The sequence below is a fragment of the Mustela putorius genome, unplaced genomic scaffold, assembly GCF_011764305.1.
Source record: "Mustela putorius furo isolate JIRA1106 unplaced genomic scaffold, ASM1176430v1.1 tig00000487_pilon_pilon_pilon, whole genome shotgun sequence".
NCBI lineage: Eukaryota > Metazoa > Chordata > Mammalia > Carnivora > Mustelidae > Mustela > Mustela putorius.
Window position 1 is genome coordinate 5,927,454 of NW_025421399.1, and position 24,514 is coordinate 5,951,967.

Genomic DNA, 24,514 nt, shown 5'->3' on the forward strand with positions numbered 1-24,514 from the left:
ATAACTTCATGGGGAAAGGTGTAGCATTATGTTTAGCAACAAAAAGTTAGGAACTATTGGGCTATTCATGACTGAAAGTCTGAATATATGAAAGGAATTTTTAATTAAAGTGAGTAGTTTTGACTGTATACCGAAACTGACTTGAATATTTGGATCAGCTATAAGAGTATCCCATGGTTCTCAACATTTTCATCAACAAGACTTCCTGAGCATAGAGTCCTTAGAAAAATAGAGCCTGAGACAAAAAAGCTATGTGCTCATACTATATTAAGGGAGTATAAATGAAGAAAACAAGAGTGAATGAAAGAGAAGTAATGCAGAAAAAGAGGAGAAACAGTTATAAGGAAAGGAATGACAGAGCTGGCAGAGGTGATTACTTGATTCTACTGAAAGTCAGAGAGACCATGCATTTCTTAACTCTGGAAGGGGGAATTACAAGGTGATACTACTGCTAGTTCCCTTCTCACATTGTATGTTAGCCTTAACAGGATACTATTTCCCTGACTCTTACTATTGCATAAATCCAGTAGCCCTACTGCATCTCATGTCTCCATGGCAACTAGGAAGTCTAGAGACAGATAAAAGGCTATATTGCAGTATGTAAGACAGTGCTTGACTTCTGCCCATGATTATTACAAAGGACCAAGAATAGCCACTATAGCCAGTTCTTCAGTATGGAGCAGGATGTTAATAACAAGGACCCAGCTCCAATCATGGGAATAATCTACACCACTGGTAGAGTCTACATAGCCAGACAAGAGGCAGGTAAGTACATTTAGAGTGGCAAATCCAGTTCAACTCTTATACTACATAGATCAATTATTAGTACCCTCTTTTAGCATCTAGTCTCACCTGGGAACATGATACTGTGATACTCAGTTCTTTTCTGAGAGGAGAGATCCAAATCCAGTTCTTCAAGATGACCAGTAACAGTCTCCCAAAAAGACATAGAAATGGTTGGTAAATGAATATTAAGTCCCTGTTGCTCCTGCTGGTTCTAGAGTCTATACTGTATGCTCATTCTCTCCCTCATTCACCTGTTTCAGAACAAAGAGTATCAAGATAGATTTCAGAATAAACAGTGATAACCTATCAATAAAGGTCATTTCATAATGGTAAATGGGTCATTTCATCAATAGGAAATAACAATCCAAAATATTCATGCGTGGGATAACAAAGCTTCAAAATGGCAGAAATCCACAGAGATTTTTTTTTACCTCTCATCTCTCAGTGGTTTAAAGACTAAGTAGGAAATCAATTAGCATGTAAAAGACCTAAACAATTCCATTAGCCAACTTGACCTAATTATTTTTTATAGGATAGTCCACCTAACAATAGCATAGTTCAGATTCTTTTTAGGTATACACAGAAGATGCACCAAGAGACCATATTCTGTTTCATAAAACAGGTATCAATAAAGGTAAATGGACCAAACCATTTCAAACTGTGTTCTCTAACCACAGTGTTTAAACTAGAAACCAATAATAGAAAAATACCAGGAAATTTCACAAATGCTTAGAAATTAAACACATTTCTAAGTAGCACGGTCAAAAAATAAATCACAGTGGAAATTTTAAAATATTTTTAATTGAATGATAAAATGAAACATCAAAATTTTTAGAATGCAGCTGAAGAAATGCTTAGAGGAAAATCTATAGCATTAGATGCTTATTTTAGGAAAGAAAGGTTTTTAATTAGTGAACTAAATTTCTACTTAAACAAGAAAAAGAAGAAATTCAAATCAGATCAAAGTAGGAAATAATAAAAGGCAAACATCAGTGAAATAGGAACAGAGAAAATCAGTGAAACTGTGAAAGCTTGTTCTCAGAGAAAATCATATTGATATACCCCGCTAGTCATATTAACCAGGAAAAAAAGAAGATAAAAATTACCAATATCAGGAACAAAAGAGGGACATCATTACAGACCCCACAAACATTAAAAGGGTAAGTAAATGTCATGAACAACTTTATGCCAATAAATTTGACAATTTAGATGAACAAATTCCTGGAAATAATACATGACCAAAGATCATTTGAGGAAAAAAAAGATAACCTGAATAATTTTATAGCTGTTGAATATAAATTGAATTTGTTATTTAAAACTCTCCCACAAGGGAAGCTCTTAGTCCAGATGCCTCGACAGGTAAATTCTACCAAACATTTGAGGAAGACATAATACCATTTATTTTCTTCTTCTTTTTTATTATTATTTTTTTATTATGTTCAGTTGGCCACTGTATGGTACATAATTAGTTTTTAATGTAGTAGTTCAACAATTCATTAGTTAAGTATAACACCCAGTGCTCATCACAGCACATGCTTTCCTCTCTACCCATCACCATTACCCCCTTCCTCAACCTCCTCCACTCTGAAACCCCCAGATTGTTTCTCAGGGTCCACAGTCTTTCATGATTCATCTCCCTCTATGATTTCTCCCCCTTTAGATTTCCCTCCCTTCCCCGATTATCCTTGTGCTATTGCTTATGTTCCATATATGAGTAAAACCATATGATAATTGTCTTTCTCTGCTTGACTTACTTCACTTAACATAATCCCCTCCAGTTCCACCCATGTTGATGTAAATGGTGGATATTCATCATTTTTGGTGGCTGAGTAATATTCCATTGTGTATATGGACCACATTTTCTTTATCCATTCATCTGTTGAAGGACATCTCGGCTCTTTCTACAGTTGGCTGTTGTGGACATTGCTGCTATGAACATTGGGGTATATGTGCTTCTTCTTTTCCCTGTGTCTGTATCTTTGGGGTAAACACCAAGTAGTGCAATTGCTGCATCATAGGGTAGCTCTATTCTTAACATCTAGAGGAACCTACACACTGTTTTCCAGAGTGACTGCACCAGCTTGCATTCCCACCAATGGTGTAAGAGGGTTTCTCTTTCTCTATATCCTCACAAACATTTATTGTTTCCTATTTTGTTAATTTTTGCCATTCTAACTGGTATACGGTAATATCTCATTGTGGTTTTGATTTGTATTTCTCTGATGGCTAGTGATATTGAGCATTTTTTCATGTGTCTCTTAGCCATTTGTATATCCTTTTTAGAGGAGTGTCTGTTCATGTCTTCTGCCCATTTTTTGCCGTGATTATCTGTTTTTTGAGTGTTGAGTTTGAGGAGTTCTTTATAGATCTTGGTTATCAACCCTTTGTCTGTAATGTCATTTGCACATATCTTCTCCCATCTCTACAGAAACTGCTCCAGGAAGTTGAAGTGAAAGGAATACTTTATGAAGCCAACATTATCTTAAGATCAGACCAGACAAAGACATTATATAAAAAGTAAACTACAGGGGCGCCTGGGTGGCTCAGTGGGTTAGAGCCTCTGCCTTTGGCTTAGGTCATGATCCCAGGGTCCTGGGTTTGAGCTCCGCATTGGGCTCTCTGCTTAGCAGGGAGCCTGCTTCCCTCTTTCTCTCTCTGCCTGCCTCTCTGCCTACTTGTGATCTCTGTGATCTCTAAATAAAATCTTAAAAAGAAAAGTAAACTATAGGCCAGTATCTCTCATGAACATAGACATAAAAGTCCTTAACAGAATTCCAGCATTGAGCCCAGCAATATATAAAAAAGATAATAGGGGCAATATACAAAAAGGTTGTGTCAGGGCACCTGAGTGGCTCAGTTGGTTGAGCATCAACTCTTGATTTCAACTCACATCATGATCTCAGGGTTTTGGGATCAAGCCCCATGTTGGGCTCTGCACTCAGTAGGGATTCTGCTTGAGGATTCTTCTTGTCCTCTGCCCCTCCCCCTGCACACACACACACACACACACCCATACACACACACACTCTATCTCTTTCTCAAATAAATGAATAAATCTTAAAAAAAAAAAAAAGAGGGGAGAATGTGTCAAGAGTAGGTAGGAGTAGGGAGCGTTGGCATCTTTGAGAAGCCTAATGGTGACTGCCCACTCCGATGCAATCAACAAGTAGATGTTACCTTGGAACTAGACTCCCTTAGTATCAGTGAGGATACAGAGAACAGTTGGCAGCACTTAATTCTCAGATGCAAGGAGGACTTATTATTGTAAAGAGCAGAAAGGCTCAAAGCAACAGGGGTGTCTTCCTTTATAACTCATCTTTTCCTCTGTTACTATAAAGTCCAGAACTAAATTTTCATTTCCAAAGAGAAAACCCTCACTAAAAGGGATTATGGAAATTACCTAATAAATTTAGGTCTCTTTTAACAACAAGTATATTGAAGATGTAAGAAGAGAATATGAACTAACCTATTAAAAATTCTCCTGGGATGACCTCTTTTATTCTTATAATTATTGCTAAGATATTTATAATCTTGATTTTAATATTTTTAATCCTTGCATTTCTAGCATTGATGAAAATTATTTAAAATCTTCAGATTTTGTTTGATTTCATGCAGGAACATCTAGGGTTAGCGGTACAGAGGGTAGCTGTACAAGAAGGCTCTGTACTGCCTCCTAATTTGGACAGATTATTTTTCCTGTATATCCTAGGTATCTACTTAAGGACCGTTTGTTTTTTTCTAATTCTTAACTACACAGAAGGGGCCAGGAAATAAATTTAACTGAGGGAAAATATGGGATAAAAAGAACATAAAGATCTTTTTGAGATTTGGAGGATTCTCCAGCAATCCATGAAAATTATATAAATTCCCTTTTTGATGAAATTCTGAAATATTTAGCATTGATAGGTTCTAGTTGTAGATCTTTAAGCACTGATGTATGAATGTGTTTAGTTCCATTTAAATAGAGTTGTTAAAGTAAATACATAACAGATGTGAGAGAAAATATGTAAGAATTATATTTTGCTTTCAATTATTTAAAGTTCATGGTGGAGATGAAACGATCATCTGTAACTTCTTAAAAATAATATCGTTAATACTCTTAATGAATTTGCATAGTAGTAAACAGCTTACTCTCTAAGTTTGTGAGGATTTTTTAAAACTTGTTCTACTCTCTTTTTCAGCTACGTTGACAAGCTATTCTGAAAATGTAGAACGCACAAAATATGTTGGGGAAAGCAGTAAAGAATTAGGATCTGGAGGAAACCTAAAACCTTGGCAGTCTCAAAAATCCAGCATGGATTCCTGTTTGTATCGAGTCGATGAAAATATGACGGCTTCTACGTATAGTCTGAATAAGATCCCAGAGAGGAATTTGGAAACAGTTTTATCACAATCCGTACAATCTATTCCTCTGTATCTTATGCCACGGCCAAATTCAGTAGCAGGTAAGATTTTTTTTTTTTAATTGACCATTTTACCGGCGTATATACTGGAATGAAAGCAAATTCTGCTTTAACAGAATTTTCCATTCATCTTCTTTGACTAAGCTATTCTTGTGTTTGGGTAATATGCACGTGTATATCTTTTTGAACCTGGCTTTGAATATGAATGTCATCATATTCAAGTGGTTATTTAGTTCTGCTCCCAAAGTGTGTAACAGAAGTAAAACCAATAAAGTTTATTATTGAATTTCTAACTGTATTGTTTTCATATCCAAAGTCTTTGAAAATATTTCAGTTTGAGGTTTTTAAAAACAGTAGTGTTAAAAAACGTTTTAAAATTAATGTGTATTTCAGTAGAAGTTGTGTTATCAGAAATCATCATCCATAGTTTGAGGGAGTGACAGGCAGGCAAGGCAGAGCTCAGTATTTTCACAATACCCTAGTCGTCCTATCATAGGAAAATCACCAGGTACCTACACGGTGAAAGAATAACTCAAACACTCCTAGCAGTCTTAGTCATAAACTCATAGAGGAAGTATGGAGCCATTATCCTTTAGCAGCTGTTCAGAATTGATGTCAAAGGATATTTTTATACAGCTAAGTTGCTACTTAATAATTCAGACCAGGAGCTTTTGCAGAATAGTTGGACATTCTGGCATTTTCAAAATGCAACATCATCTAGATTTTGTCCCTACTAAAATATCATAGTTGTGTTTGTCTTTCTTACTGGCCTGATGAATGCCTGAAAGGTTTGTCTCTCTGACACAAGATAATAAAACACTTATTGTAGTTGGGAGCTCTTTTTTCCCAGATATAACGATTTATGTTATACAGATGATAATGTGATGCTTCTTGCCTTTTTGTACCTTTTCTAAAACATTGCTCTTTGTTCCATTGTCTGGGAGAACATCAACCTCAGTCATCACATGTGATTATGTGGTAACTGTAGGGATTTTAATATTAATTTTTCAAGATTATTTTCTTTAAATAGTGACAGGGCACCTGGGTGGCTCAGTGGGTTAAAGCCTCTGCCTTCGACTCAGGTCATGGTCTCAGGGTCCTGGGATCAAGCCCCACATTGGGCTCTCTGCTCAGCAGGGAGCCTGCTTCTCCCTCTCTCTCTCTGCCTGCCTCTCTGCCTACTTGTGATCTTGTCTGTCAAAAAAATATAAATAAAATCTTTTTTAGATAGATAAATAAATAAATAAATAAATAGTGATAGAAACTTTTCTCTCTTAGGTTGTTTGGAATATATTGATCCCTACTAATGACGTCATATTAGAATCCTAGAATGCTGTAACTTAAACAGTGCTAAACAAATTCAGTCTTTCCAGAAAAGAAACGTTTAAGTCCTTGCCTGCATAACATTGAGGAAATATAGCTACCAGTCTTAATGGTACATCCCACCTTCTTAACTAAGCTGCAGCAATTTATAAGAAAATTCCGGCTCTGCTATTAGAGAAGGGCACCGAGCACTTGGTAGGAGTCAAAGTATAAGCTTCTCTTGTCCTCTTTTTAGTTTACTGGAGAGATTATAAAGTACTTTGCCCTTCTTAAGAACAAATATCTGTATTCATTATTTACCCTATTCAGATGCTAACCTTAGGTCGTACAAAGAATTGTCCAGGACGAACTGGCCAGATATTATCCTTCTCTCTCTCTAAAGTTTTCTAACACTCTTGTTCTCTAGAAATTAGCACAAGGCAACTGTCATAAGTATCAGTGAGTTACCATTTCCTTCTCTAATACATATAGAAGAAATTGACTATATAGCTCTATCACAGAGAACAGAACTTAGCTTTTTTACAGAGAACACAGAACAGAGAACAGAACTTTAGCTTTTTTTAGAACTTAGTATTTTAATAACCAGGTAAAAAATGCCATTTAAAATATTTTCTTAAAAACTTTACAAAGCAAGCAACATTTTATCAGATGAAGAGTACCTTTTTTCTTTTACATGGATTGTAAGATTTTCATTTATTTAGAATTTTATCTTGCAAGAGCTGATATTCTAGTTACTTAATAAAATCTTTTAAATTGTGGTCAACTTTCAGGGAATTGCCATCCAATCTGTGAATTTGGAGGGCTTCTAAATGACCTCTCATGGTATATTTTTTGCCAACTGCCATTTAGCAACTCTACCCCTTATAGGCATCAATATATTTGTGGCTACACTTCAACTTCAGTAAGTCTTTGCATATTCTTTGGGACACTGACTTCAGCAAATATGAGGATAAGAATTTTACATGGGCGCCTGGGTGGCTCAGTGGGTTAAGCATCTGCCTTTAGCTCTGGTCATGATCCCAGGGTCCTGGGATCGAGCCCCATGTTGGGCTCCCTGCTCTTCAGAGACCCTGCTTCTCCTTCTCCCCTCTGCTTGTGCTCTCTCTCTCAAATAAATAAAGGATAATTTTACAGAGAATTACAGGATGGAATTCTAATTGACATCCATTGCTGTTTTTGTAAAATAGTCAGCCTCAGTGGGATAACTGCTATAATACAGTAATTTATAAAGTACCATAAGAACACAGAGGAGGGAAGCATCTGAACGCAAAGGAGGAAGGTAGAGGCACCTGGGTGGCTCAGTCAGGCGAGCATCTGCCATCTGCTCAGGTCATGATCTCACAGTCCTGGGATTAAGCCCCACGTCAGGCACCCTGCTCATCGAGGAGTCTGCTTCTCCCTCTCCCTCTGCCCCTCCCCCTAGCTCTTGCTCTCTTTCTCTCTCAAAATAATTAATCTTTTAAAAAGGAGGGGGAGAGGGTAGAGAGGAATAGAAGACATCACAGAAAGGGATGAGCGAGAAGTCGCAACAAGGTCAGAAAAAAAAGGAAGGAAGCCCCAAGAAGTGAAGGAACTTGGCATGTTACTGTGTTATTGGCATTGCAGCATGACCAGAACCTGTGGTACAGTGACGGCATAGTGGAAAGTGATGTTGCAGGTGATACCGAGGAGCTTCTGTGCTCTGATGGTATTAGGTTTATTTTGTTGCTAGTCAGTCTAAGCAGGAGCTGTATAACCAGATTTTCAGGTTAGAAAAATGGCTATATACTCATCCATATAGGATGAACTGAAGGAGGAGAGCCTGGAGTTAGAGAAAATAGTTCATCAAAAGCTTGTGGTATTATGCAGAATTATAGGGAGCGAATCACCAGGTATCGGGAGAGTTGAGAAAATGGCTTGGGAGATTTTCTTCTTTTATTGCCTTAAAAAGTAACATTTATTACATTTTTTTTTTAATACAGAGAAATACAAAGAAGAAAACAAAAATGAGCCGTAATTTCCTTGCCCAGTAGTTCCTGCTGACATATTCTAGAAATTAAAGATTCATATGTGTGGGGCGCCTGGGTGGCTCAGTGGGTTAAGGCCTCTGCCTTCGGCTTGGGTCATGATCCCAGGGTCCTGGGATCAAGCCCCGCATCGGGCTCTCTGCTCAGCAGGGAGCCTGCTTCCCCCTCTCTGTCTCTCTGCCTGCCTCTCTGCCTACTTCTAATCTCTGTCTCTGCCAAAATAAATAAATAAATAAAATCTTTTTAAAAAATAAAAAAAATAAAGATTCATATGTGTTACATAATATATATATAAATCAAACAAAAGTTCAAATTGGACCAAAAAAATACAAGAGAAAAAGCCACTCCTCTCTCCATCTAGTACCCCTCTCCAAAGGGTAATATTACTTATGAGTCTTTAAAGTATATGTTTATACATATAATATCCAGATTATATATGTAATACATAATATATACCTATATATGATTATAATATATGTAAGAGACATGTGAGGTCAAAAAATCAGTAGGATTTATAGAGGGAGAAGTGGAAACACATGTTCTTACAAAGATATACACCTTTATTTGTTAATAGCCAAAAATTGTGAACATCCAGATGGCCCCCAGCAGTTGAATGGATAAATAAATTAGAACATATCCTTATGATGCGTACTACCTAGCAGTAAAAAGAAATGAACTATTGATACTGCAGCAATGCACACAAGTTTCAAAATGGTTACAATGAGTGAAAGAAGCCAGACAAAAAGGAGAATATACTATATGATCCCACTTACAAATTCCTAGAAAACACAAATTAATTCATAGGCACAGTGCACCTCTTCTCACAGCACACCCATCTGCATGTGCTGGTGTCACCCAGCTCTTGGTGTTGCCTGTGGGAATTCCGCCTCAGAGAGCAACTCCAGTGTTGATACTCTGGCTTTTGCTTTTCTTCTGAGTAATGAAAGGTCTTTCATCTCTGACCTAGATGTCTGATGTCTTCCGCCATCCCAGTTTGTTAGAAGTAGAGTAAGACATCAGATCCTTCCTACGTCCTGGCAGTGAGAAACGACTGTGGGCATTGTCACAAAATTAAAAGGAATGACAATACCATGTGTTAGTGTGGATGTGATGCCGTTGAAATTGTCATACATTGCTAATGGGAGTATAATAATAAACTGGAACTAGTACTTTGTAAAGGTGCTTGGCAAGGTCTATTAAAGGTGTCTAAAGCTGTTTATGCATGTTACCTAAAACTATCAGTTCCACTTCTGCATAGAATGGCCATCAAAAATAAATCCCCAGGTGCCCGGCTGGCTCAGCTGGTAGAGCACATGACTTTTGGTCTCTGGGTCGGGCCCCGTGTTGGGCATGGAGCCTACTAGGAAAAAATAGTCTTTATATTCACCAAAAAATAACTAAAATAAATATAAATAAATGTAAGAATGTTCATATCTATTTTATTCATAATACCCAAAAGCTTGAAATCATCCAAATGTCTGTCAACAGTAGACTGGTTTAATAAATTTTATACAACAATGAAAAAGAATGTTGTAGCCAAGATAACATCATGGAGAGGGCATATTATATGAAATATGTATATTTTTATGAAGTGTAGAAAAATAGACAAAACTCTGTCATTTCTATGGTGATAGAACTAAGATAGTGGGTACCTTTGGTGGGAATGTCAAGGGAGCCTTCTATATCTTGATTGAATAGTGGTTGCATGGGTGCGTAAACATATAATCATTTATTGAGCTATGCACTTAAGGTTTATATAGTTAACATATATAAGCCATACCTCAATTTAAAAAAATGTATGAAGTATTTAGGCTTCTGTCTTTTTAGAAGAATTATCCCTTTGGTTTAGAAATAGTGGTTCTTGGTGACATAACTAGGTCTTTGAAGAAATACCTATTTTTAGTGTTGATTAAAAATCACCTAGGGGGCGCCTGGGTGGCTCAGGCTGTTAAGTGTCAGACTGTTGATTTTGGTTCAAGTCATGATCTCAGGATGCTGAGATCAATCCTCTTGTCTGGCTCTGCACTGGGGGTGGCCTCTACCTGGGATTCTCTCTTCCTCTACCCTCCACCCCTCTCTCAGAATAAATGAATGAATGAATGAATATATACGTGCGCGCGCGTGTGTGTGTATAAAATAACCTAGTAACTTCAACAAATGGATAATTTACTTAAAGTGTTCCACGTGTTCCGACCATAAACCTAGGATCAGTACCCAAACTGGCCAGAAATGATTTTAATTGCCACCTTAGTTCAGTGTTACCCTAGATAAAGTCCTGAAGCAGTAGTCTCTATGTGAATTTATCCTTTTTAAAAAAACAATTATTTTGAGTTATGTTTTACATATTGTAAAATTTACCCATTTTGAATAATCTACCCAATTTAGCATATTTACTAAGTTATGCAACCTTTACCATAAATCAATTTTAGAACATTTCATCATCCCAATAATATGTCGTGATGACATGGTCCTCACATCTATTTAATATTAATTTTATTCCCATCCCCTGCCCCAGGAAGCCACTAATCTATTTTCTATCTCTGTAGACTTCACTTTTCTGGACCTTTCTTATAAATGTGGTCTCTTTTGTCTGGCTTCTTAGCATCATGTTTTTGAGGTTCATCTGTCATATAGCATGTATCAAAAGTTTGTTCCTTCTTATTGCAAATAGTATTCCTTTGTGTGCCTGTACCACATTTTATTGATTGACCAGTTGACAGGCATTTAGGTTTTTGACTATTTTGACTATTTTTGACTATTTTGAATAGTGCTGCTATGAACATTCATGTGCAAGTCTTGGGATGGACATATGGTTTCATTTCTCTTGGATAGATACCTAGGAGTGGAAATGCTGTATCATAGGGTAAATATATGTTTAACTTTTTAAGAAATTGCCAAAATTTTTTCTAAAGTAGCTGCACCATTTTACATTCCACTCATAAGGTATATGTGGATTCCTCTTTCTCCACATTCTCTCTACCATTTGTTATTGTCTTATCTCTTACTATCATTACTTGGGTGGGTGTGAAGTACTATCTTGTTATATTTTTAATTTGTATTTTCTTAATGACTGATGGTGTTGAGCTTATTTTGTGTGCTCATTAGTTATTCGTATATTTTCTTTGGTAAAATATCTTTTCAGACCCTTTTGCACATTTTTTTGTTGGATTTTTGTCTTACTGAGTTGTAAGTATTTGTTGTATATGCTGGATACAATGCTTTATCAAACGACGAGTTTGCAAAATATTTTCTCCAAGTCTGTTGCTTATCTTTTAATTTTTTCATTGATGTATTTTGAAGCACAAACATTTTGATCATATCAGTTTATCAAATTTTTCTTTTTGTGGATCATGCTTTTGGTGTCATTTTTTATCTTTTTAACAGAAGGTACCCTGTTTATATCAAATACCACAAAATAATGATTTTTCTTTGTTATTGGAATTTGTTTTAAATTCAAGTATTGGAAAATATTTTCTGTACTCACTTAAATTCTTTCTACCCTCTTCTTTTCCTTCTCCTGCCGCTCCCCCATGTTCAAAAAAATAAAAGGGATAACATTAGCCTATTTTGCTATGCCCATAGACCGTAACTGTTGATTATTTTTCCGTTTATCACAGTGCTCATACCATAATTAGAGCCTTTCTGGCTAGCACAGATTTTCAGATTCTTAAGTAGTACTGATCATGTTTGCTCAAAAAAGAAAAGGATAAAAGGTAAATGTACCATCAGAAGCCAGATAAATCAGGGGTTCCTGGGTGGCTTGGTTAAGCATCTGCCTTTGTCTGAGGTTATGATCCCAGGGTCACTGCTCAGTGGGGAGTCGGCATCTCCCTCTCCCCCTTGCTCCCCCAACTTGTGTGCTCCCTTGCTCTTTCTGTCCTCTCAAATAAACAAATAAAATCTTTTTTAAAAAAAAGTTTAAAAAGGAAGAGAAAAAAAGAAGCCAGACGGATCTGTCTTGGAGAATAGGATTTTATACTCTCTGAGTAGTACAAATTGAATGTATTGGAGTATGAGCATACTTAATCAGAAAATTATTTTTTGTCATTGTTGAATGTAATACAAACAAATCTAGTGTTGCCTACAGTGCAAGTCATAGGTCAGAGAATAGTTTGTATTGGATTGTTTTCTGTATCTGGAAACCATGGTTTCAGTATCCTCACAAAGAGGCAGGAAAGTGAACTATAAACCAGAGGACTCCGTTATCTTCAAAATTTAATAGGTCATAGGTTGAAAATGTTTCCAGAATGTAGAGAAATAAAGTTACTTTTACAGAGAATTACCCTGCTAACTGTGTAATGTTGTATAAATGTTTGGTAAGACCACAACCTCTGATAGTTAAAATGATTAGGTATCTAAATCATTTTTTAAAACCATTTCTTAGCTGTGGCGGGTCAGCGCTCAATATAGCTCTAGATATACTTATTTTCCTTTACTTTCTAATGTGCACACAGGAGTGGTTCCCCAAAGTGTGGGAAGATCAAATACTCAAATCTCCTTGGTGAACAGGAGTAACTGAGGATTTCAAATACGAGATATTTATTTATACTTATTAAATTATTCTAAGCATATGAACAGTTGAGGGAAAAAATAATGCCAGTTATAAAAGGCCTTATTCAAATCCCGCTCTTAAATTTGCCTTCTTTTTAAAACTTTATTTCAGTATGAATAATATAATTACTTTAGAGACAAAATAACATTGAATAATGATGTGAAAATACCATTCACATCACTTCAGAAAATCTGGGGGAATAATTGTTATTGGTCCTTGCTATGTTATAGACTTTTTCCTACTTGGGGAAGAGAGTCACCGTCTTTGCTTGAGCTCGCTGGCATCTTTATGGGGCCACATCTTCTGGCAGGACCAGGAAATTGTCAAGGAATTATTTAAATTAATTTGCTGCATTGAATTCTAAAGAATAAAATTGACTTTGTTATTCCATATAACCCTTGATTTTAAAAAGAATGGGAGGGACACTTTGGTAACACTTTACTTAGAAATAGGGTTAGTACATATTCAGATGTTTATGGTGATTTTTAAAATTTTTTTCTGAGCTTTGAACTCACCTGCAACATACATGGAAAATATATATGTAAGGAAAATTTTAAAACAACCCTGTACTGGGGCACCTGGGTAGCTCAGTCTGTTAAGCATCTGCCTTTGGCTCAGGTCATGATCCCGGGGTCTGGGATTGAGTCCTGCGTCAGGCCCCCTGCTCAGCGGGGAGACTGCTTCTCCCTCTCACACTGCCTGCTCCTCCCCCTGCTTGTGCTCTCTCTTTCTGTCAAATAAGTAAATAAAATCTGTTAAAAAAAAAAAAATAGAAGAAGAAGAAAGAAAAAACAACCATGTACTTATTATCAACTATTAAAATAGAAGTCTGATTATTCTAAGTATAAATATATTGATCCATTAGTTTGGTCCAAAAGCTGTATACTTTTAGAAACATAAAGATTCAAACAAGTGAAGTCTGTTCTTACATGTATCATTTAAAAGTTCCACAATATACCATATATGAAGGTAGTGCTATTTACTGAAAATAAAAACTTTTAACTTGAATGGCAAAGTGATTAAAGCTGAGTTTTGGCAATCTCTACTTTCAAGGCTTGAGTTTTTCCTAGAGTAGTTTGGTTTTCTGAATATAAATTCAGATGTATAGACTCTACCTTTAAATTAAAATTCTAAGATACATAAAATTGAAACTATTTTTTATTGTTTTCAAAATGTAAATCACTACTGCATGTTTATGTTTTAAGCCTGTTGTGCTGAAAGGAATTAGAGAATTTGTGGACTTGCGGTTGCATGGCAGAAATTATTGGAGAGTAGGATGTCTGTGATCTCTTAAAATGAGATTGGCTGGGAATTGGAGGGATGTGGACAGCAGGAGTAGTCACTTACAGCAGCTGTCCTCATTGCTTTGTGTGAAAATGAGGAGTCTGTCAAGGAAACATATAAGCAGTGAAAGTCAGTGAAAATACAAACTCTCACCATCTACTTGCTAACGTTTGGAGCTGCACATTTTCCTAAGAAAAAGATCTTAAGAATCAGGTAAATGCAAAATGGGGATCTTGGGGGATTTAGGTGAATCCAATCAGAAGCTGTAGTGAGGATCTTATGAAGAAGAAAATACGGGCTTTTCAGCAGTCAGAATGTTGACTTTATGAATCAAGGGTATAAGGACAGCACAGTGGCTTCTTGCCCAGACTGTAGCAAACATAATGTCATTCCAAGCTCCCTGCTCAGGTCAGCCAGAAGGACAGTCGTGCTACTAAAATCTGTTTGTACTGTGACAACTGATATAAGAAGAAACAATTGAGACTGGTTTCATACTCAATATAGAGTTGCCTCTGGAATGTTTTGTACCAAATGCTGTCTGCTGGATTTTTTTCTGCCCACTTATTTGTTAAGTTATTTTGACTTCAGAAAGTATGTCAGTTAAATGTTCTATAAATGAATTAGCTGTTCAATCCTAGGAGATCTCAAAAAATACATAGATGCTCCCTTTTTCCACTTCCCTCTTCCTTCTCTGAAAACAAGGATTTTTAATGACATAGATTTTACTTTTTTATAGATTTTACATGGAAGTTTACTTTTTAAAGCATTTTCTTTTCATGTAATTTTTTAAATTGTATATTTGTTTTTCTTCTTTCTTTTGTTCAGTCCGACTTACCTAATTATCTCCTATGCTAAAAATGTTCATTAAATATTATAGTATTAATTTTTGATGGAACTCTCTCAGATAAAACATGCTAGGACAGTTTTCACAGTGAGAGTACCACTGTGAGGTGGAAACATGTATGTCCCTGTAGGTCGGCCATTGGTGTTTGTATGTGATGAAGATATTCAAGACATTGTTGCTATAGCCGCCTCCTTCATCCTTAGCTTTCAAAACAACCCCAGAAGACAAAACCTAATTTGTCATTCATTGATCATTTAAATGTGGCCAGAACACAGAGTGTATGTCAAATACAGTTATTCAGTTATTAGACAAGTGTTTACTGAATATGTACTGTATATATGACAGGCACTGCTCAAAACACTTGAGAAACATCAGTAAACAAAACAGAAATCCCTGCCCCGCCCCATGAAGTTTACATTCTAGCCAGAGAAAATAAAATAAATTTAATAGGTAATCTATATAGTATGAAAGGAAGTGTATCTGCTATAGAAAAAAGTAGAAGAGGGACTTCAAGACTTCAAGTGGTACTTGAAGGAAGTTTATATAAACATTGGAGCTGAGCATATTATCATAGTGATGTCTGGTAAACATTAAACAGAGCGATGAAGAGGATGAAGCTAGAGCCAGACATGTATCTAAATCTAGGTAGGACTAGCTGGAATTCAGTTCTGTATTAAACATAAGGTGCAGAGTACTTTGATTTACTCTGAGGGGACAGGGTTATCAAAGATGAACCAGGCATTGCTTTCTTGCCTTCCAGAACCTATTATAACAAGGGAAGACAGCAATGTGGGCAAGTAGCTGCATCACAAAGATTTAATTAATATATGTATGTGCTTGCTAAAGGGGAGAAGCAGTTAATTTTGACTGGAGGATCAGTCAGGGAAGCAGAGAAAATGTAACTTGAGCAAATTTGACAGTGAGATGTTTGACAAACTACAACAGACTTCTCTGAAAGTGGCTTACAAATGGAAAACATTCAAGTGATCATGAGGGAGAGTGCACCTATACAACTAGTGGAACAAAGGGCCACAGCTAACAGAATTTCAGGTCTCATGGCTCATCTTTCCAATATTTGTCTCATATTCCTTTAAATAATGGGCAAGAATTTTGAAAATGACGAGGCAGTGAGAAGCAAAGTAAGACTAAGGAGAATAGTGATTTAATAAGGGATACAGGCAGTGAAAAAAACATTTTGGATTATTTGATAAAGCTGTGATAGATTCAGAGATCAACAAAAAGAAGATACTGGTTGCTAAAATAAGAAAAAGAACAAATGTCTTAGTAGACTTAACTAGCGCTAAACATAATTTATTTGCAATCCGGATTAAAACAGTAGTTCCCCACCGGCTGATTTGAGGTCTGTCTGTGCCTGAATCAGGCTTCAGAGCTCTTGCACTTGACACCGAAGATCACTGTTCTTCCTTAGTTCACTGTTTGCCTATGAGTATTTGGATTTGTAGAGGAATGAACCGTTCATTCAGCTCGATAATTAGGGTATTTGCCTTTTTCTCCTAATGTCATCTGACTGAAATGGAGACATGTGCTCGTTACAAAATATCTTTACTACATTTCTTGGTTTTGTGAAGTAAAACAATAAAACAACTGATGTCCATTTTCCAAGGAATTAAGATGGTGAAGATTTGTTTAGCAAAGCTTGTTAAGTTTACACTAAGCGTTTAGATTGAACAAATGCTGCCAACAGCTCTTTTGGAATAGGAAACTGAGGCTGTGAAACTGAGGCTGGGGCTGGTAGTACCTGCCAGAAGGTCTTCTCAGTAAAGAGAAATTAAAATGGATTATCTGTTATTCAGATCTCTACTCAAAGTACAGATCTCGCTCATCTATAAATCTTTAAAAGATATTCTCATTGTTATTGATACTCTTTTCATATTACTCCTCAGTTTATCAGCTTTAGAAAGTACCTTATCTGTATTTTTTGTTTTTAAAAAAAAATAACAAATTTGGGGGCTTTTGTTTGTTCTCTTGTTTCTTACTGTGGAAAAAATATTTGAAGGGTGAAGATTATTAGTCCAGGCTACACCAGTACCTTCACTTGCATTCTAAGGTCTCTGTTGCCCAGGTTTGATTACTGCTCTTTGAAGCCATAAAAAAACTAGGAGTTGAGAGGAAGTGACAAAGATAAAGAAGGGATTTTTAAAAATAAGCCTTTTAAGGAAGAATTAAATCTGTTTAAGCTTTAAAAACGGGGGAGGTGGAGGGGCCCACAATGCAGAGAGCACTCACTGGACTGATGATCAGATAGCTGGTTTTGAGGCCTGGCTCTACCATAAAAGAGTGATTCACTGTAGACAAGTCACTCTACAGTACTAATCTGTAAAATGAAGCGATTTGACTGGTTTGGGATCAACAGACATTCTTTTAAAAGGCCAGCTAGTAAGTATTTTAGGCTTTGCAGGCTAATATGGCCTTTCTCGCAACTGTTGTAAATGAATACTTAAGGAACAGGCAAGGCTGTGTTTCAGTAAAACTTTATTTACAAAAATGGGCAGCAGGCCAGATTTCATCTACAGGCCTGAATGTGCTGACCTCTGGACTAGATGACTGTTAAGATTCCTTCCACATCTTCATTCTGTGGTATGGCTTTATTACCAACATCACATATATGAAAAGATAGCTGCTCCACTACATTCTGTGGTGTATGGGTCAGGGGCTAGCCAGGATACAGAAACCATATTTACCAGAAAATTCGATATGTAAAAAATGGTTGACTATGTTTAAATGAACTAAAAAGGTAAAAAGGAAACACTGAGGTATCATGGACTTATCAGCTGCAGGAAACAGCTAGCATCTCTGAGCCTGCGGGCACAAGAAGAGGCTAGGGTTATTAACCCATAGAAACTTGGAGGAAAGGCCCTACAAAGCTGAAACTCTGATCTCTGTGTAAGGGGCCCTGCTCAGCCGATGCTAATATTTCTCTGTTCCTACAAGGGCTCTGTAGAAATGGGAATTCTGAGGGCTCTTTTTTTCCCCTCTCCCTTTCTTCTTCTTCTTCTTCTTCTTCTTCTTCTTCTTGTTCTTGTTCTTCTTCTTCTTCTTCTTCTTCCTCTTCCTCTTCCCCTTCCCCTTCCCCTTCCCCTTCCCCTTCCCCTTCCCCTTCTCCTTCTCCTCCTCCTCCTCCTCCTCCTCCTCCTCCTCCTCCTCCTCCTCCTCCTCCTCCTCCTCCTCCTTCTCCTCCTCCTCCTCCTTCTCCTCCTCCTCCTCCTTCTCCTCCTTCCTCTTTTCTTTTTTGGGGGGGGGTGGGTAGCTACACACCTATAGACAAAGAACCATACAAAGGAAAACAGACTTAGATTAAAACAGGAAAGACTAATAAACATAAGAAAGAACTAATTCATGGAACCACATTAGAGTACCAGTGGGAATAGTGTAAGTCATTGTCCCCAGTGTTTTTAAATGAAAAATTCTGTAGTTATTTTTTCTGGATAGTTTCAGTTTCCGAATGCAAAGATCAAGATCATCTCTTGTTCCTCTGTTACTCTCCCAGTGGGAATGATGTAAGAGTCATATCTCCAGTGTTTTTAAATAAAAGATTAAATAATAATCTCTTCTGCATCGTTTTAATTTCAGAATGCGGAGATCAAGATTATCTCCTACTCCTCTGAGACTCTCACCCACTGATGTGTAATGTGACATTTGACTTTCTTTTCTTGGTTTACTTCCCAAGATGAGCTTTCAGAGACTTTTATTTCCCCACAGAAACTATATCTATAAATTTGGAGAAGTTCCTTTTGTCTAGGTTTCTAGCAGACCTAAGTAACTGAGGTTATTGCAGTAGTTGAAGGACGAAGGGAATATATATCTCTTGAACATGTTCTCTCTTGTTCTTTTCTGTCTTTCTCTACTTCTGTTCTGTTTTTCTCTGTCTTCCCTGTCCCCCCATTTCAGCTCAGAGAGCACTTTGTGACTTTCTTTGTGCCACTTAGTCATAATCCACCTTAGATCGTTGTTTGTGTCTTACCTCAACTGGGGATATGGACAGTACTTCAATAGAGCTCTGTAGCCAAGAGTGATCTCATTTTGCTTCCTCTCACCCACTCAAAACAGTCACCAGAGGTAAACTGGCAGCCACGCCAGGGAGGGCCTCAAGAACAGGGCCTGGCACACAGTAAACTCTTGGTAAATAATTGCCATCAAAGAACTGAATAACCCCTGGCACAGAGTCGTACATAATTAGCAACAAACTGAACCAGCAGTTTAATTAATAATTTATAAGCTCTAAATGATTGTATTCTGACAGAAGTTTGGGCGTGTTGTTGTTAAAAATTGTTTTGTCTTTAGTGCTGATCCTTAGTTTCCTCACTTTTTGGTTCATTGTGAATGTTCCCAACAGCTCTCAATATATAGGCTTGCCAGTACCCATGCATTTTCCTTCTCTCTCCTGTGGCTGGATTAAAGGGTTTGTACATGCAATGGGGGGCCTTAATACCTGACTATGTTTGGAGGGCAATTAAGTGTTTCTTGGAATTCGTGGACATTGGCAGTTCCCTAAAGGCTCTTTAGCAGTTCTCTGTCTGTTGTCCTAGTTCCTATCTTTCCAAAAGATACACACACATGAAAATTGTTTTCAGAATGTTTTCATATTTCATTCTTTAGCATGAAGGGAAAATGTCGGAAACAGAGCTTCATGTTTTTCTTACAGCTCAATATAAATTGGAACATGGTTCTCCACTGATGATGTTTATGCCTTGTTCTACAAGTGGTAGTTGTGACCCCAAAGAAGCAAAAACTAATAATTTTTGTTGTCAGGTACAAGTGTGTTTGCCAGCTTGTTGCTAGTACTCTTCATAACCTCAGGCAGTTGATAGTGATGAAAGAGCTGAAGACAACTCTTGACATTTTCTCTCCGCACATGTTCAGGACACTGATGAGGACCGTGAGTTCTGCAAACTCTTGGTAAATGTATATGCTGGAATAAGCTCTGATTCCCAAGTTTGGGAGATAGAGACTAACTGAAAGTGTTCTGAACTTATATATTCTGACTAAACTTTTCTGTCTTGTCAGCCACAAGCTCTGCCCACTTGGAGGACCTTGCTTATCTGGATGAGCAGAGACATACGCCTTTGAGAACTTCTCTTCGAATGCCGAGACAGAGCATGGGCGGTGCTCGCACACAACAGGATTTAAGAGGTTAGAACTACAGAAGGGCTTTGCCTGGTGATGCCCAGGCAAAAGTGGACACGGACAGTAAGCAAAAAGCTTGCTTCCTATTTCCACTGTTACTGAAGCCTCGCTTAAGAAATGAGCATGTTACCATAGAAGAGAAAGATAAACACCAATACATTATACTCATCATAGACATTGTAATTTTGAACAGTTAGAAACATTGGCCCTTGAAATTCTCCATGGAAATAAGAGTAAAGGTGGTGATGGAGGAAACAACCTAGATTTCAGAAGTAGGTTTTGGTTCACTTCAGCGCTAGTGCCCCTGGTGAGCTTGGTGCTAATGGTCATATGTTTCTTGGAGAATTCATTTTGTTTTCATCCTAGGCCATTTCCAGTGACATACAGTAAGTTTATTTACTTGGAGTTTTACACAGTGCTTCTAATTCTCCCCTGGCAACATTTAAACCACTTATCCTTTTCCCACTCAGGCAATAGTTTCTTTACATTTTTTATGCATATTGCTTGTTTCTACCATCAGGAATCCAGTCTTTTCAAAGATTTTTCATTTTGTTGATCCTTTCCAAAGATAGTTTAGCTGAGAGACCTGTTAGTGGTATCACTGCTTGTGCTTCTAGCTTGTTCAAAATGAACCAGAACATTTCTGATCACCTTAACAGAAAGTGGTCTGCTTTCTCTAGTATGTCATAATCCAGAGTTCTAATATCCCAAGTGCCTTTTTAAAAATTATATCTCCTAGATTATTTTCATCTTCCTCTGCTCTCCTCCTCACCGCTTGTCCAGTGCTACTCTGTATAGGCCAACATGTGTAACTCACGCAGGAAGGGTTATATTCATGCCTGCTGTCCATTCTGGAAGTCATGGTACTGATAGTTTACCAGTGATGACCGGGCATCTAGGAGCATAAAATAATTGGGTGTATTGCTGTAGTTACCAAACCTCCCATCGACTATAGTGAGTTGACGCCTGTCAGTTTTAGTTCCCAGTCCTATTCATTCTCCTCACCATTTCTTCAGCTAAGCCACGTGCTAGTTGCTTAGTGTATACAGTTGTGTATTTCCAGCCTCAGAAGTGGAATTCTATTTAGCACTACTTAGTGCTCATTGATTGGTTATATCCAAAGCCTGAATAAATCTAATCAAAAGACCGAATAAGTGATTTGTGCCAAAACCAGTATGCATAGCCATAATAAAGAAGTTTGGACACCTGATTTCACTCATATGTGGAATTTAAGAACCAAAGGAATGATTATTGGGGAAAAAAGAGAGAGGCAAACCAAGAAACAGACTCTTAGCTGTAGAGAACAAACTGATGGTCATCAGAGGGGAGGGACAGGATAGGTTAAATTGAGGGTGAGGATTAAAGAGTGCACTTGTCTTGATGAGCACCAGGTGTTTTGTGTAAGTGTTGAATCACTAAATTGTACACTATACATTAACTGGAATTCAAATTTAAAAAAAAAGATTGGATACAGCTATTGATCTGTATAGACCTTCAGATTTGGCTGAAAATCTGCTGCATTGACATCACCTTGTTATTCATGGCTGGAAGACATACACTGTTTATCCTGTTTTGTGCTCTGCTAGTCATTGAATGATGGATTTCATACTACAGGCATACTTCAGAGATCTTGCGGGTTCGGTTTCAAACCACTGCAGTTTTAAAGTAAATATCACAATAAAGCAAGTCAAATGGATTTTTACCTATAAAAGTTATCTTTACACTATATTGTAGTTTATTAAGTATATAAAAGTATTGTCTAAAAAAAATGTGCATACCTTAATTTTAAAATTCCTTATTACTTAGGGGCCCCTGGGTGGCTCAGTTAGTTAAGCATCTGCCTTCGGCTCAGGTCATAATCCCAGGGTTCTGGGATCGAGCCCCACGTTAGATTCCGTGCTCGAAAGGGAGTCTGCTTCTCCCTCTCCCTCTGCCCCTTCTCCTGCTCATGCTCTCACTCTCTCTCAAATAAATAATTTTTTTTTAAATCTCTAAAATACTTTATTACTTAAAAAATGGCAACATCATCTGAGCTTTCAGTGAGTCATAATCACTGATCACAGATCACCATAACAAATATAATAATGATGAAAAAGTTCAAAACAGTGCACACATTCCCAAAATGGAACACAGAGACAAAGATTAAGCATATGCTCTTGGAAAATGGCACTAGTAGACTTGCTCAATGCAGGGTTGCGACAGACCTTCAAATTGTTTAAAAAAAAAAAAGGAATTATCCACATGTGAAACAAGAAAACAAGGTATGCCTGAAAGTAGAAAATAGCATCTGTTGACAGATTGCTGCTATATATTGTTGAGAACCCTTCTCAAAGGGTTGGGTTTTCTTAATACTTGATGGTGTGTATCTGCTCTGGTAGGTAAAGATGTAGTAAGATCTTTGACAGATGCATTCTAGTGAGCTTGATACTTAGATCCAGATAGCACTTATATCCAGAAAACAACAAAAAGCTTTGCTATTGCCCTAAGCTTCAGCCTCAGCGTTCAGTAAAACCAAAGCGCATTCAAAGATTTTCAAAGCATGCCTAAATCTTCAGAGAGCTCTCTGCCTGAATAATGCATTCCTACCAAAACGAATTTTATATTCTTGCAGATAGTGTCTCAATTTACTGTTTACACTACTACTTGAAGATGCAGCTTTTCCATTGATAAAGGTGCTGTGATAGGAGTGTTTTAGTTTCTTAAAGTTGTTCTTTCAAGAGATTTTTGTTCAGCAGTCCAAAGGGTTAGAACATGCCATTCCGTTGAGTACTTTAATCCGTAAGAGACTGGGTATTTACTAAGAAATATTTTGCCTTCTAAATTAGCATACTAATCTTCCCTCAAAAAGCAACATGTTATCTTAATTACTATTTACAGATGAACTCTTTGTCTCCTGATATGACTTAAAACACATTAACAAGAAAGGAAAGCAAACTTAGATTGACTTCCATTGTGTTTCTATAGACCTGCTTGGCAAGCCTTTATAATTTGTGCTTGTTATACCCAAACATTGTACTTCATCGTAGAAACAGTATCATATTGTTTTCCTGGCATAATTTTAGAAAACATGTCACGTCATGGTTTCTGTTTTATTTAAAGAGACATACAAATTTCAGTCATATTTTGGTCTTACATATTTTTCTTCTGGCTGTGGTTGAAATAAGACAACTTTACCCCAGAAAAATAATAATGTGATTGAAACCTTTTGTGGTATCTAAGATAAATCTTCTACACTAGAGATAGATCTTTCTATACTTTAAAATATTACTCAAACAAGTCCTATGAAATAGTGAAATAGTTTTTCTATCACAATTATCACAAGTGATGGGTTTTAAATGACCCCGGATCTTCAGAGAAGGTAGTTAATGGTCAGATATACTGTAGTGTATCTGCTGGCTACTGAATTTACTTGACTGATTCCCAGCATGGAGATTATCTAAAATAATATCTTTTGAGGATATGTCTAAACAGATAGGTAGCAAACACTTTTTGGGCACTTCACACAGACATTCTTGCATTATTCTGTTTAGAGTGGTGGTTCTCAAACTTTTTGGTATCAGCACCCTTTTATACACTTAAAAAAATTACTGAGGACCTTAAAAGCTTGTGTTTATGTGAGTTATATTTATTGATATTTGCCATATTAGAAGTTAAAACTGAGAAAGTGTTAAAGTATCTGTTCATTTCTCAAAAACAATAGTAGACCCATTATTTGTTAATATCACATAAGCTCTGGAAAATTCTGCCATACATTTGTGAGAGAATGAACATGGAAAAAGACAAGTAACCTCTGAATATTAAATAATTATGATTTTGTGGACCCCCTGAAAGTGTCTTAAAAAATCCCTGGGCCCTCCAGAACCATTGGTTTAGCAATTGGAGATAAGTGCCTTTACATCTTTAAGGACCATAAAGTCTATTTACAGAAATACGAAAAAAGTATAGTTTTAGAATTGGTTAAAAGTCATCGTGGCTCAGTGGATTAAAGCCCCTGTCTTCAGCTCAGGTCATGATCCCAGGATCCTGGGATCAAGCCCAGCATCCGGTTCTCTGCTCAGCAGGGAGCCTACCTCCCCCTCTCTCTCTGCTTGCCTCTCTGCCTACTTGTGATCTCTGTCAAATAAATAAATAAAATCTTAAAAAAAAAAAAAGTCATTCATAAACATTGTTT

The 24,514-nt window shown here is 37.0% G+C and overlaps 1 protein-coding gene across 6 annotated transcripts in view; it reads left to right on the forward strand.

Moving 5' to 3' along the window:
* TANC2 (tetratricopeptide repeat, ankyrin repeat and coiled-coil containing 2) overlaps nt 1–24,514 on the forward strand; it is a 364,817-nt gene that overhangs the window by 226,259 nt on the left and 114,044 nt on the right. For all 6 annotated transcript variants that reach the window (XM_004749221.3, XM_004749222.3, XM_004749224.3 and 3 more), the window contains 2 exons: nt 4,968–5,231; nt 20,224–20,349. In XM_004749221.3, coding sequence (XP_004749278.1) covers nt 4,968–5,231; nt 20,224–20,349 — 390 coding nt within the window. The remainder of the gene's footprint in view (nt 1–4,967; nt 5,232–20,223; nt 20,350–24,514) is intronic.